This window comes from Pseudorca crassidens, chromosome 14 (assembly GCF_039906515.1).
Source record: "Pseudorca crassidens isolate mPseCra1 chromosome 14, mPseCra1.hap1, whole genome shotgun sequence".
Classification (NCBI taxonomy): domain Eukaryota; kingdom Metazoa; phylum Chordata; class Mammalia; order Artiodactyla; family Delphinidae; genus Pseudorca; species Pseudorca crassidens.
Genome location: NC_090309.1, coordinates 91,195,489 through 91,211,075, shown reverse-complemented (window position 1 = coordinate 91,211,075; position 15,587 = coordinate 91,195,489). Strand labels below are relative to the sequence as shown.

Below are 15,587 nucleotides of genomic sequence, written 5' to 3'. Positions count from 1 at the left end.
GAATCACTTTTATGTATGTATCTTATTTAATTCATTGTTGCATTGCCATGTGGATCAAAGATAATGTCCTTTTAAATCAAAATGAATAAAATAATCATGGAATCACATGTTAACATGCAGAATGGACCATAAGGGTTCACTTATCTCCCAATATAGATGCCAAAACTGATGGCCAGAGAGGGGTGATAACTTACAGAAGGTCACGTAACCAAGAAAAATAGGTCAGGTGAGCATTTCCGATTAAAGCTACAGATGTAGTTTGTGTGTGTGCATCTGTAAGTCAAGCCCCGCCTGTCCGAGGCACTGCTCGGGTGGTGAGGACATGACCTCGTGGTGGTGAGCTGCCTGGGGCGTCCTCCACAGCAAGTCTCAGCACGTGACCCAGCTTTCCTGGGGATGTCGTTTGTGTCTTTTTAAACTTCAAACTCTTGCTTTTGTGGGCAGAATATTACTGTGTTTCCAGTGTAAAACTTTCTTTTCTGTTGGCTGGTATAAAATGAGTGCATTTAGGTCCTGTTTTTCTTTACCCCTAAGAGGCAAGCAGTAGTTGCTTTGATGTATTTTCAGTGGAATATTGCCTGATTGTCATTTTTTCCCTCCGTATCTGAACTCTTTGGGGACATTCGTTTTTTATTTAATTGGGGTGTAGTTGTTTTACAATGTTGTGTTAGTTTCTTCTGTACAGCGAAGTGGAGTTCCCTGTGCTATACAGCAGGTTCTCATTAGTTATCTGTTTTATCCATATTAGTGTGTGCCTGTCAGTCCCTGTCTCCCAGTTCATCCCACCCCTCTTTCCCCCCCTTTTCTTTCTAAAATCTTGGTTGTGGATTTTCCTGGCGCGATGGCTCTTCCTGGCTGTCTGCCCATTGATGCCGTTATCCTTTCATTTTGTGTGAAGTGCTGCAGGACTAACAAAGTCGACTTTTTCTCTCTGGTACCGAAAGTGGCTTCATTTTTACTGATATGTAAATAGTGTGAAAAGATAACCTACCAGGAAAACCCCTGGATTGCATTCACCTTCTGCTGGTTTGAGACAGGCTATTAGAAACTTTCACAGGCAGTGTCTCATTGACTCATTCTATCACCCAGGGAAGTTGGAATGATCTAATTTTACCCATCAGAAAACGGCGGCTCAGAGGAGGAAGGTGGATGGTCCAATGTGTATGGCCAGCATGTGACGGAACTGGAATTAATTTTTATGTCCCCTGATGCTTTTTCTATGACATCACTGCTCTTCTCTACAGGATCTTTTCATTTTTTACATATTGCAAAAGTAATTGCTCCAAAGTACATAAACCTCACAGTTTCAGTTGTACCGTGTATAGAGTGTCTGCAGCCTTTCAGGGAATATTTTGTATGATCTTTCATATTCGTTAGACCCGGTAAACCAAGATCAAAGAGACGATATTAGAAGTTTAGAATTCTTTATAACAAAGTACTACTTATAATGCCCTTAGGTATGTATTGCTAAAAACTGGACTAAATTAAAAATCCATCCCTGTCTTTCTCGCCGTGAACAAACTGCTAAGGGATACAGATAGACTGTCTCCCTTCTCCGTGTGTTTTCATAGCTCTTTGTCTTTATTTTATTTTTGCACTTGATATTCATTCTTTAATTCATTTGTCAACAATTCAGTGAAGAAAGTGTGCTTATTTCTGAATAAACGAGGAAGGTGCATTAAGACTACCTGTGTACCATGCTCTTTGGTAGAATGGCCCTGAGCATCTGGTGGGTGAGAGCTTGCCCACCGTGTTCTGTTACAGAACAGACTTCTGTTTTGTGTGGTTCTCCTGGAAACCTTCAGCTTTGCCACACTCCGAACACATACATCACGGAGTGATTTGAGAGGGGTGTTCTTGGTTGTATAAGTAAATTAAAAAGCTATAAAACAGTTAAGTTTAGTTTTTATGATTTTTTAAAATTAGCGAGCAGACTGCTTCTTGCCACCTCCACTCGTGAAGGGCAAGCCATTTAGCAGCGAGTGTGAGAGTGGCCAGATGAAACCATCCATGATAGGTGATGCAGATACGTATATGAGAATTGGGGACGTTTACATAAAGTGTTGGGTTTTTGTTTGTTTCTTTCTTTCTCCTTTGTTTTTTAACATCTTTATTGGAGTATAATTGCTTTACAATGGTGTATTAGTTTCTGCTGTATAACAAAGTGAATCAGCTGTACATATACATATATCCCCATATCTCCTCCCTTTTGCGTCTCCCTCCCACCCTCCCTATCCCACCCCTCTAAGTGGTCACAAAGCACCGAGCTGATCTCCCTGTGCTATGCGGCTGCTTCCCACTAGCTAGCTATTTTACATTTGGTAGTGTATATATGTCCATGCTACTCTCTCACTTTGTCCCAGCTTGCCCTTCCCCCTCCCCGTGTCCTCAAGTCCATTCTCTACGTCTGCATCTTTATTCCTGTCCTGCCCCTAGGTTCTTCAGATCCATTTTTTTTGGTACATTTCATATATATGTGTTAGCATACGGTATTTGTTTTTCTCTTTCTGACTTACTTCACTCTGTGTGACAGACTCTAGGTCCATCCACCTCACTACAAATAACTCAATTTCATTTCTTTTTATGGTTGAGTAATATTCCATTGTGTATATGTGCCACGTCTTCTTTATCCATTCATCTGTCAGTGGACACTTAGGTTGCTTCCATGTCCTGGCTATTGTAAATAGAGCTGCAATGAACGTTGTGGTACATGACTCTTTTTGAATTATGGTTTTCTCAGGGTATATGCCTGGTAGTGAGATGGCTGGGTCATATGGTAGTTCTGTTTTTAGTCTTTTAAGGAACTTCCATACTGTTTTGCATAGTGACTGTATCAGTTTACGTTCCCATCAACAGTGCAAGAGGGTTCTCTTTTCTCCACACCCTCTCCAGCATTTATCGTTTGTAGATTTTTTGATGATGGACATTCTGACCGGTGTGAGGTGATACCTCACTGTGGTTTTGATTTGCATTTCTCTAGTGATTAGTGATGTTGAGGATCCTTTCATGTATTTGTTGGCAATCTGTGTATCTTTGGAGAAATGTCTATTTAGGTCTTCTGCCCATTTTGTTTGTTTGTTTGGTTTGTTTGTTTTTTTTTTTTTGCGGTACGCGGGCCTCTCACTGTCGTGGCCCCTCCCGTTGCGGAGCACAGGCTCCGGACGCGCAGGCTCAGCGGCCATGGCTCACGGGCCCAGCCACTCCACGGCATGTGGGATCCTCCCGGACTGGGGCATGAGCCCGCGTCCCCTGCATCGGCAGGCGGACTCCCAACCACTGCGCCACCAGGGAAGCCCATCTTCTGCCCAATTTTGGATTGGGTCGTTTGTTTTTTTGATATTGAGCTGCATGAGCTGCTTATAAATTTTGGAGATTAATCCTTTGTCAGTTGCTTCATTTGCAAATATTTTCTCCCATTCTGAGGGTTGTCTTTTTGTCTTGTTTATGGTTTCCTTTGCTGTGCAAAAGCTTTGAAGTTTCATTAGGTCCCATTTGTTTATTTTTGTTTTTATTTCCATTTCTCTAGGAGGTGGATCAAAAAGGATCTTGCTGTGATTTATGTCACAGAGTGCTCTGCCTATGTTTTCCTCTAAGAGTTTGATAGTGTCCAGCCTTACATTTAGGTCTTTAATCCATTTTGAGTTTATTTTTCTGTATGGTGTTAGGGAGTGTTCTAATTTCATTCTTTTACATGTAGCTGTCCAGTTTTCCCAGCACCACTTATTGAAGAGACTGTTTTTTCTCCATTGTATATCCTTGCCTCCTTTATCAAAGATAAGGTGAGCATATGTGCGTGGCTTTATCTCTGGGCTTTCTATCCTGTTCCATTGATCTATATTTCTGTTTTTGTGCCAGTACCATACTGTGTTGATTACTGTAGCTTTGTAGTATAGTGTGCAGTCAGGGAGTCTGATTCCTCCAGCTCCATTTTTCTTTCTCAAGATTGCTTTGGCTATTCGGGGTCTTTTGTGTTTCCATACAACTTGTGAAATTTTTTGTTCTAGGTCTGTGAAAAATACCAGTGGTAGTTTGATAGGGGTTGCATTGAATCTGTAGATTGCTTTGGGTAGTATAGTCATTTTCATAATGTTGATTCTTCCAATTCAAGAACGTGGTATACCTCTCCACCTGTTTGTATTGTCTTTAATTTCTTTCATCAGTGTCTTATAGTTTTCTGCATACAAGTCTTTTGTCTTCTTAGGTAGGTTTATTCCTAGGTACTTTATTCTTTTTGTTGCAGTGGTAAATGGGAGTGTTTCCTTAATTTTTCTTTTAGATTTTTCATCGCTAGTGTATAGGAGTGCAAGAGATTTCTGTGCATTAATTTTGTATCCTGCAACTTTACCGAATTCATTGATTAGCTCTAGCAGTTTTCTGATAGCATCTTTAGGAGTCTCTATAGTATCATGTAGGATAGTATCACATAGTATAGTATCATGTCATCTGCAAACAGTGACGGTTTTACTTCTTTTCCGATTTGGATTCCTTTTATTTCTTCTTCTTCTCTGATTGCTGTGGCTAAAACTTACAAAACTATGTTGAATAATAGTGGTGAGAGTGGGCAACCTTGTCTTGTTCCTGATCTTAGTGGAAATGGTTTCAGTTTTTCAGCATTGAGGACGATGTTGGCTGTGGGTTTGTCATGTATGGCCTTTATTATGTTGAGGTAAGCTCCCTCTATGCCTGCTTTCTGGAGGGTTTTTATCATAAATGGGTGTTGACTTTGTCGCAAGCTTTCTCTGCCTCTATTGAGATGACCATACGGTTTTTATCCTTCAACTTGTTAAAATGGTGTATCACATTGATTGATTTGCGTATGCTGAAGACTCCTTGCACCCCTGGGATGAACCCCACTTGATCATGGTGTGTGATCCTTTCAATGTGCTGTTGGACTCTGTTTGCTAGTGTCTGTGTTTTGAAATCCTGTCATTCTAAATTTTCTCCATACATTTCTTTACATTTATATTTACGTACAAACTTAATTTTTTATATCTTAGGTGCTGCGTGCTCTTTTGCTCTTCAAGAATTGATATCTGTGGACACTCTCCTTGCCAAGAGATACAGAACTGATATTCTAAGTACATCAGGTGTGTTAAGTCTGTTAGGCTCACGCTTAGTGTCACATTAGAGGGTAACACACTCTAACCGTGAAGAGAGTGGGGAACAGTGGTTCGCATAACTCCCAGGGCGGCTGCCTGGCTGCGCCTGTGGGTGGATTCCTGGAGGCAGAGACACCCGATTCCAGATCAGGCGTGACAGACGCCCTCGTTATTCCCGGACCCTTTCCAGGAGGCAGGTGGCACCTGCACCAGCCACACGTGGGCCAGCTGCTCCTCCAGGTCCCGTCCACACTAGGTACTGCTGTTTTTTTAAATGTTTGCCTATCAATTAGTTTAAAAATCATAAATCAGGGCTTCGCTGGTGGTGCAGTGTTTGAGAGTCCGCCTGCCGATGCAGGGTTCACGGGTTCGTGCCCCGGTCCGGGAAGATCCCACATGCTGCGGAGCGGCTGGGCCCGTGAGCCATGGCCGCTGAGCCTGTGCGTCCGGAGCCTGAGCTCCGCAACGGGAGAGGCCACAGCAGTGAGAGGCCCGCGTACCGCAAAAAAAAAAAAAAAATCATAAATCATTGTTGAGTAACTGTGAGTCTTTGGGTTACTGGTGAGCTGGCATCTCTTTTCAAATGTATTGTTCATTTTATTCCTTCTTTTGGGAATTCCTTTTCATGTCTTTGACTCCGTTTTTATAGGATGTTCACTTGTCCGTCTTCGGTTGTAAGACTCTTCCTGTTAACCTCGTGTCTACTATATGCATATATTTTTGTATATGGAGTTCTTGTCATACAAAATTTTATATTTCCATGTAGTGAATTCCATGAATCTTTTTCTCAGGAATTTCTGGCTTTTGAGTTAAGCTAACCTGGTAGTTTTTCCACACACATGCTAATATTTTCTTCAAGAACTTTTGTTTTTCTATGTTTTTACAAGGGTTGATCTCTCTGGGAGTGTTTTTGAAATAAGGTATGAGAACCATGTTTATAATAATCGAAATCACTAAGCAATAGTCTTAGGATATTTTGGGGAATTCTGTGGTGGTCCAGTGGTTCGGATGCAGCACTTCCACTGCCGAGGGCCTGGGTTCAATCCCTGGTCAGGGAACTAAGATCCCGCGAGCCATGTGGTGAGGCTACAGAAGCAGAATATATTATGAACTATTTCCAATGATGTAATTAACCTTTGTGGAGGCTTCCTCTGCCTCTTGCATCCGACCGTTCAGCACCACAATATGTGGGGCTTAATGTTTTATGGATCAGTTGTCTTCCCACAGCGCCAGTCTTATTTCACAAAAGGTAACTTTAGTATCATCCTGGTAAACTTCACAGTCGTCTTCACGGATTGTTATTGGAATTGCGTGGTTGTGAAGATTCATTTGTGGGAAGAGGGTGGCCTTCCTACTTCACTTGTTTACAGAGCATCCCCTGTGCCCCTGGCCGATGGCTTCTGCTGTGAGAGCTGGGAACCCGGCAGTGAGGCCGGGACGCCTGGCTCCGGCACGAGGCCCACAGTCCCGTGGGCTGAAGGGAGAAGACGAAGCAGGGGGCAGGGGTTAGGGCCCTGTGGCTGGTGGGGAGGTCTGTCCACAAGGCCCGTCTCAGCCAAGACCTACAGGTGACGAGAGGGGCCGCGTGGGACTCGGAGGGACCAGGGGACGCAGGAGCCGAGGACCAGATCCTGGGCCAGGCTGGGGGCCACCGCCGGGCTGGGACGAGGACCCGGGCCAGAGGGAGAGACTCTTCAGGCAGCGAGCGGCCCTGCGCTCCTGGGAGGCCGTGTCCAGAGGATGGGTGGCCTGTGTGGACGGTGGTCTGACAGGGTCAGCCTGGGTCGGGCAGGGCTGCAGTGGGGAGGGCGGCAGCCCAGGTACTGAGTGCAGCGTGGGCTCTGGGCGTTTCGTAGGCAGAGGCTGCGGGATGGGCCTCTGGACTCACCGTGCAGGTGAGGAGGGCGGGGCACGGGGGCCGCCGCGGGACAAGGACACAGCGAGGGCTCACCACTCACTGAGGCGGGGGCCCCGCACGGCAGGCGTTCGTTTTGTTCTGCATTTGGGGGGAGTTTAGGTTTGTTCTTAACGTTTTTGCTTTTGGGTACAGTTTTGTTCTTAATTTTTTGGGTTTTGAATGGCAAAGACCAACATGTAGTTTAAAGAAGTTGTTTTATGTCCGAGAAATGTCAAGACAGTGTGTTCAGTTCTGTAAAGCGGGGACCTGCTGACCGCGTCTGGTGTGAGGGAAGAACCCGGCTCGGCGGTCTGTCTTCTGTTCCTGCCTCTGCGCCTCTGGGCGGGTCCCCTGAGGACGGTGGTGCTGGGATCCCGGGAAGGGGGCTGTTATGTTTATATTACGGGGATCTTCATCTCTGGCGCACTCATGCCATTTGACAGAAGAGGAGTGATTTTCTAGAAGAAAGTGATGAGAAGAAGATTGTGATTTTGAGTGGAATGCTGGATGCTCGCCAGTTTGCTCATGTTCCTGACTTTATTTTGCAACAGTTTGAGCAGCAGTTGGCTTTACTTCGGGCAGTGTCACAGGGTCAGATAGCACCTTAAGGCAACAGATGACTCGACTTAGTTCTCCACTGAATCCCTTTGCTTTCAGTAGCTGACTCTTTAAATGTCTAACACAGTTTAAATACTGTGTTTAACTTGTTAAAGCTCTGCCACCCTTCCTTTGGCCTCTGACCTGTGTTCTCCTCATGGGCCGGGTGGAGGGGGTTTCGTCCCCAAGACAACAGACTGGGAGAAACGTGGGTTGGTCGGTGATGAATTAGCTGGAAGTGAACATTGTACGTGAGCGTGTGCTTTACGCATCGATAGAAATGGGTCGAAGTTGCACCTCTTTGATGTGAACCTGAAACGGTTCTCCCTCTGAACGACACGCAAGGATCAGCCCTCTCCCTGCGGGGCTGCCCTGGTCTCGGGTTCCCTTGGGTGCTGGCTCCCTCCAGCCCTGGCCCCGCCAGCAGCCACCCCGGGTCCTCTCCTGAGTGTCCCCACCGACTCCACGTGGCCAAGGCCCCCAGGGAACGGCTGTTCTGTGCGGTCAACCCCACAAGCGTGTTCGTGGGCGCATCCGTGACTCGGGAGCCGGCGAACCTCCTGTTCCCACAGAGACACCACGTCCTGCTGGATTAAAGCTTGTTTTATAAAAGGATGCATGATGACCTCTGACCCCGCAGTAGGAATAAAACGCCTCCTTGCAGACACTGCCTCTTAGTCTCTTTTTTTTTTATCAGCCTTTGGTTTTACTTTGAGTTCAGGGTTCCTAAGTTCACAACTGAGGGCTTGTCTGTGTGAGCCAAACCGCATCGTCCTGCCCTGAGTAATCACAGCACACTGACACGTATGCTGCGTGCCTTTGCGTGTTACGTGTGCGTGTGTGCATGTGTGCCTGCTTGGACGGCAGGGGGAGAGGCCGCACCTGGTCGCACCCTCACTGCAGTGAGCCCTGGGGCCCTCTGGTCCTGGCCTGAGGACCCGACCCCTGCGGCCTTCCCCCGCATCTCGCCCCTCCTCCCCCGCTCCTGGCTGCAGGGCTGTGTCCGAGGCCGTGTTGGCCGGAGCCCTGTGCAGGCACAAGAGGGACAGGAGGGCCGTCCGAGTGCTCGCCCGGGACCCGTGCCCACCTGTGTGACCGGGCGCCGCTCAGTCGGGGGCGGGTCGATGACTTCACGCGGACGAGGTGACTTCTTCTAATTTATCCGAAGGTGCCTTTCTGACTCATCGTTCTCCACCTGCTAAAAACATGTTTTATACAAATCCTATAAAAACTACTCAGGAAGAAATATTAAAAATTCCATTATCTTGTGCTAAATTAATCAAATCCTAGTCAGATGCATGGGTATGTGATAAATACACAGGCGTGTTTCAGGAGGTTGTGAACAGGGGCAGGCGTGTTTTGTCAGGGTCCGTGCTCTCCCGTCCTCACACCCTCTTCGTCTCTGTTTCGTTTCAGACTAAAACCGGGACTGCCTTGTTGCACGATGAAGGGTCTGGACACGCCTATGACATTCGCCTGAAGCTAACGAAAGAGGTACTGACAATTCAAAAACAAGATGTCATCTGTGTTAGTGGCAGCAATCACAGTGCAAATGTAAGTGCTTCTGCGTCTGCAGGCCCCAGGGGTTTGTCTCAGAGTGTGTCTCGTAGATCAGCCCAGAGGCCTCCCCGGGCGAAAGCCCCCTAAGAGTGGTCCTGCGGGACGTGGCCTGACAAGGTCCTCAGCCGTATCTGAATGTCCCCATTATTGCAAAGCAAAGCATCTTTTCAAGTTTGTATTGTTTACACTCTCCCTGACTTTCTTAATTTCTTCATTAATGTATTTTCCTTGAGCAGCTTTGTATTAAAAATATCCCCAGACACCACAGCATGAGATTGGACATATTCTCATTGGAAACTAGAGAGATTTAACTCGACAGATAATCTAATTCCTGAAAGAATAATAACTTGAGGGTTCCCATCTAGAACGACAGGCAATGAAAGATGCAGCAGGTGTTTTTCAGTGTCAGCCTGGTCGCTGCCTCTGTGGATACAAGAAGGGATTTTCACGTAAAGCTTGGTCCTTCTCAGCTTCAGTCAATTACAAGTGCAGTTTTCTAAAGGGGAAGAAACTTATGTATTAGATGTGTTAGAATATTGAATAAAGATGAGGGAAATGCTTTTGCAAGTTTTGTCTCCAAGTTTAACTTGGGACTATTGCAAATGATGTATGTATGTATACAATATATTATACTTGAAATTTCCTGTTCTCCTTCCAGTGGGCTTAAATGGCTGTGGGTATACAGGTGCGTTTTGTGTTACATATCCGCACATATGATTACATAGAGAAATTATCAACATCAGTCATTACTCTTTCCTTTGAATAGACCTTCCCGTTAGCTGTGAAAATGATGAGCAGGAAACCATGTAGAGGAAAGGAGGTTCCCTCCGTGTATTTTTGGAAGATCCCTGAAGCTCTTCCATCCCCAGGTCACGGCTGGCTCTTCTGGAGGCTCTGGACACCCTTATTTGTGTGGGTTTCTGGGTCCTCACGACCTTTATGTTGGAGATGACATAAACAGGTCCATCCGCAGTCCTGCAGTCAACGTGTCCTCATCAGGTTCCCTGACGTCAGATGACCTTGCCTCTGTGTCCACACACACACGGCACTTTATGACCCTCAGCGCTCATGTCTCCACCTGGATGGCATTCTCTTCCTTCTGTCCTGGAGCCCAAGGCCACCCCCCTGCTGCGCCCATTCTGGCCGCCGGCCTTGATCAAGGGCACCCCTTTGGGTCCAGGACGGTGGAGCCACACGAGGAGGGCGAGAGACAGGACACCGTCCTTCCCAGGGCTCCCCCCTGGAACCTCAGGCCCGGATCCTGCATCCCGACCTCCAGAGCCCCCGGTGCGCCCTGCAGAGCCCCACCCCGGCACCAGCTCTTGCTAAGACTCCCGCTGGCCCCCAGTCTGATCTCTCTAGAACAGATAGAGCAGTCTTGTGCTCACCTTCTCTGGCCCCGTCACTGACCTTCCCTTTGCTAATTTCCCTCCACGTGTTCTAAATACCACACGGGACGGGGGATGGTGGGGAGAGGGGGAAGCAGGGGCGTTTTGTAAACACTTAAGTGTCACCCTTCTTAATAGTGAATTTGCACCCTACAGAAAATCGCAGACAAGTTACAGTAAAAGCAGGTGATGTTTCTGTGCTGTGTTGTCCAGGAAAAATAAATTACACTTTTTAGAATTCAGCGTTGGATTCTCTGCCCAAGGTTATGTTCTTGATGAAAATTATCGGCTCCTTCATAAGAAAAATGGGTGAGTGTTCAGACCTATAAATTTATGTTTACAATTTCAAGTGATTTATTGGCGCCTAAAGCTCGATATTAGAACTCCCTGCTCTAAGTTAGAGGGTGGGGCACGTGGACTTGTTCCGGGTCTCTGCCGGCTCCATCCCTACTGGTCTCTGCTGATTCCTTAGGAAGCCCTCCTTTGTAGGAAAGGAGGGAGTATCTCCTTGAGTAAACATGCCTATCTGGGCTGGATAGTTGGGAGGGAGATTCTGAGGACACTTTTGTACCTAGAAGAACATACTCAGCTACTGAGATCAGAATGTCTACTCTACCCCAGATACAGAATCACATTGGGTTCAATCCCATTACTCAGGAACAGTTGAAACCCTGTGTTCTTCAGATGATTATAAAAATAAAGCTAACCTGGACATGGGAGTTTATCATGTGTTTGGAGAATGAGAAAGACGACTCTTCACAAAGGCCACGGCTGTTGGTACAGAATCAGGACACCTCTAAGGGGGTCGGACCATAGCGATTCTCGTATATTCATATCGTTGACTGTTTCCGCGTTAACCTCCACCAGAGAACCTGGTGGAGAGCGGTTATTTTCCATCGCAAATATTCTGAGGAGCAGGAAAGGAAGATGTAATAACGATGATTCCTCAGCTGATCAGCAGAAATGAGTGTGAATTTTACATCTCGCCAAACCTTGAGTCCCTGGGATCCCAGGAGATGAAAAATGTACCATCAGATTCAGCTCAACACACGTTTACAGAAGGTAAAGTCAAGCAGTACCTGGCTTGTCACTGGGACCCCGAGGCCCAGCTAGTGCCTTAGAACAGGCGCTTCACTGTCGTGTGGGCGGCTCACACCGGTGCTTTGATTTTCAAGATCAGTTTTCTTAATAGAAAATAATAATAATAATAATAACACTGATGGTCGATTCTTACATTTCAAGCTCTGTTCTCAGTGGGGGGTATATGCTTGCTTCAAAATCAACACACTTTGTGATCCAACGTGTACTCAGAATGGGAGCCTGGAGGGAATTTGGTTCTCTCAAAACCTAAGACCGTTTACACTGAACTTTACACCTTGGGTTGTACTTACATTCTTTTTTTTTTTTAAATTATTTAATTATTTATTTTGGGCTGTGTTGGGTCTTCGTTTCTGTGCAAGGGCTTTTTCTAGTTGCGGCAAGTGGGGGCCACCCTTCATCGCAGTGCGCAGGCCTCTCACTGTCGCGGCCTCTCTTGTTGCGGAGCACAGGCTCCAGACGCGCAGGCTCAGTAGTTGTGGCTCACGGGCCTAGTTGCTCCGCAGCATGTGGGATCTTCCCAGACCAGGGCTGGAACCCGTGTCCCCTGCATTGACAGGCAGATTCTCAACCACTGCGCCACCAGCGAAGCCCCTGCGCTTATATTCTTGATTGTTTGAGAAGTCAGGATTAAGGAGGAGACTTGTATTTTGTTTTCTTGAAACTGCTGAAAAAATAAGCATTATATCAGTTAAGAATGGATGTTACTCTTATCGGGAAAGAGGGAGAGGAAACTCAATTTATTCTTTAATAAAAACCAATAGATTCTCAAATCTGCTGATTCATTATCAGACTTCAGAATCGGTGACTTCATATTTCGTTTATATTCCTGTCCGTTCAGATCACCGTGGCGCTTGGAATGCTCAGAATCTCCGGGTTTTCTAATTATCTCCTAAAGAGAGTGTGTGCTTTGCTCTATGGAAGAGCTGGCTTGTTCTCGCATTTCCGAGTTACTGTCTCGATTGCTTTATTTTTGACATATTTTATTTTTCTAAACTGTAAGTTTACATTTGTGGTTTGAGTATAGTGAGGGAGTTACATATAAAGAAAAAAATTTAGAAGATCTCTGTGTTGTATTTGGCCCTTTAAGTCATGGCACGTTTATGGTTGGAAGGTATTCTGGAGAATTCCATACCCTCATTTTACTGTTTGGGAAATTAAGATTCAGGAAGAGGAAGTTGTTGGTCTGAGTTCACAAAGTTAATTACAGAATTAGGCAGCATCTTAGCTACTCCTCTGCTAACGTATAGTCCAGGGATGCTGCCTGGTAAATTCTCAGGGTAGCGCAGAGCAGTGCAGACAGCCCAGGGAAGCACAAGCATCGCTGAACCCTGACAATGCTGGGCGGCCGTTCACACAGTGTGAGCTGGACTGGGTTTGCCACCCCACGCGAGCTGGGTACAGCCGTCAGAGTGGACATCAGGAGGCAGCCTGGGCCAGAGCCAGAGGAGGGGACAGACCAGACTCTCCTAAGCCCCACCTGGAGGAAGAAAGCCCCAGGTCACAGGTTTAGAGTGTGAACTTGGAAACCAAGTCCTTCCCACAGAAGGGGCAGTGAGAGTTTTTGCCTGGCTGGGATTGGCTTCAGAAGGAAGAGGGCCAAAACCAGACAATTGTCCCCTGAGGACCCCTCCCCGACCTCCGCTCACTTGGGTCTGGTGCTGGAGTCTACACGTCCCACGTGGCACGAAGAGCCTCAAGCTGGAAACGAAGTTCGAGGCAGTGTCAGGTGTGCGGGTCCCCAGGTCCACGCGGAAGGAAGATGCAGGTCGCTTCTGGAGGAACACACTTACAGGTCTGAGACGACTCCCAGCTCCGGGTTCACGGGGACCTGCGGGGATGAAGCCACAGGGAGGAAAACCACCGTGAACCAGAGACGCAGAGATGGGCCTGTGGAGACTTGGGGTTCTGAGAGGGTCAGGTGCGTTGCATGCAAGGTGCACGTTCATTACATCTGAAGACTAAACGGGAGGTTCTAACAGTCGGTCAAAGGAAGGAGGGTTGTAAAAAGGGAGCCAGCCAATGCGAGACCAGCCACAGATGGTCAGTGAAATCGGAATTTCAACGTATCAGTTAAATAAGAAACGAAGCGTCCGAGCTGTGAAGTAGATCTGAAGAACTCTCCGGAATGAAACGTCAAGAGCTGGAACACAGATGAGTGGCGTGGAGGCCCCGCGGGCAGCGAGGGAGCTGGCGGGTGGACGCGGGGAGACGCAGGGAGAAGGTGGGGGGAGGGGAGCCGGGACCAGACGCCCCACGAGTCCCTAGTGGTGAAGGACCTGGATCTGGGGTCTGGGGCCCCAGCAGATTCCGAGAGGCGGAGGCCTGCTCTCCTTTTCTGTCCCCTGCTCCTCTGGTTTGTGATTAGGGGCTTCGCACAGAGCTGGAGGTGTCTGCTCTGGTCTCTTTCTGGAAGCGTGTGTGTCCTGTCGGTGTTCGGTCTTCTTCACGGGTCTGTCTGGCTAATATCACGAACCTGCGAACTGATTGTAGAAATCAGAATCGGGCCCGGAAACTTTTTGCTCTGCATTCCAGGCACCGCGTACGCTGGCCCTGACCTGACCTCACGGCCTTCCACTCGCTTGTCCCCTGTGGACACACGTTGGGTCGTGGCCCCTGTGCTGTGGACACGTGGGCGTTTGCAGACGTCTGTGAGCTGGCCCTGCCGCTCTCTGGGGCTGTGTGCACCCTCCCACCCAGGAGCTGGCTTGCTCCCTCCTTGGTTTCCCACTTGCATCTTTGCACCTGTGTGGGCAAGTGGCGTTTGAGCAGAAGTAGATGCACTTCCGATCACGTTCGTGAGGACCGCTGAGCGCAGGTGATGCACTGATTGGTGGCCACGTGGTCCTGAGCCCGCGAGAGGCATCTGCAGATTGTCCAGTACATCCCGATGGTCCACGGAGCCTGTTAAAAGCAGTTTCAAAAGTTAGGTTTATGGCTTACGTAACAGATCCTGTGAGGAGTATCAGCAAATTGCTATTTTAGTGTATTTAGTGTATTGATTCAAGAACTAGACTTGGATTAAACTTTCTGAGACAGATGAATTTGTTATCACGGCACTGCCGAAGTAATGGCCGTTTCTGACAACTTCTGTACATGGTGCACAATACACACAATTCGATAATTGCTTTTTGTTGTACAATAAATGCCTTATTCCTACTTTTAGCCACTTAAACGGATACCCTTTCTGTAGTCCCCTTTTGCTTCCTATTCTTTGGGTCCATAAATCAGGAGTAGGTACCACCTCTATCTGTTTTAGTATTTAATTTAAAAATTTTTTGAATTCTTTAATTTGAATTGAATTAATTGAATTAAATTTCTTTCTTTGAATTTAATCTTTATTACAGTATTGTATTTTCTTACACTAGTAATTATTGATTTCCCATCAGGCGTTTTGTCATTCAGCCAAAGTACCAGTGACCTAGTAGCAAAACACTCTTCTGAACTCATTGGATACATTTCCTCAGCTTTGTATATTTCCCTGTTCTTGATATCTGTTTACTGACAAACATTCATTAGTTTCTTAATTTTTTCCATTTTTCCAGGACCTCAGCTGAAAATCCATTTCCTTTTAGTTTCTGAAAATTGGTTTCTATGTGTATATCCACACTGTAAACTGGCTCTGGGTCTCTAAGTGCTGCCTCCTGGGTCTTAGTGAGTTCCTGGTCCAGAAGGTTCCCGCATTATCCTGCCGGGGAGGAGCGAGCCCCAGTTACGTCTGTGAGATGCAGGTCACTGGACCCCTGGGCCATTGCTCCAGCCAGTTCATCGATGCGGGGCAGATACTCCTTGCAGAGTGAAACACCACCTCAGAAGGATTGGCAATCATTCCTATAAACTAGGATACCAAAGACAAAACCACCTTCTGAGCTTTCCTTTTTCAATGATTAACCCACTAGTTGAAGAATTCTATACGATCTTTGGGGTGGGCCTGTATGAAAAAATTAG

General features: G+C 46.9%; 1 protein-coding gene across 4 annotated transcripts in view; it reads left to right on the top strand.

Moving 5' to 3' along the window:
• SNTG2 (syntrophin gamma 2) overlaps positions 1-15,587 on the top strand; it is a 196,142-nt gene that overhangs the window by 60,469 nt on the left and 120,086 nt on the right. For 3 of the 4 annotated variants that reach the window (XM_067703829.1, XM_067703828.1, XM_067703831.1), the window contains exon 2: positions 9,010-9,147. In XM_067703829.1, coding sequence (XP_067559930.1) covers positions 9,010-9,147 — 138 coding nt within the window. The remainder of the gene's footprint in view (positions 1-9,009; positions 9,148-15,587) is intronic. The other variant, XM_067703830.1, reaches the window with a different exon arrangement.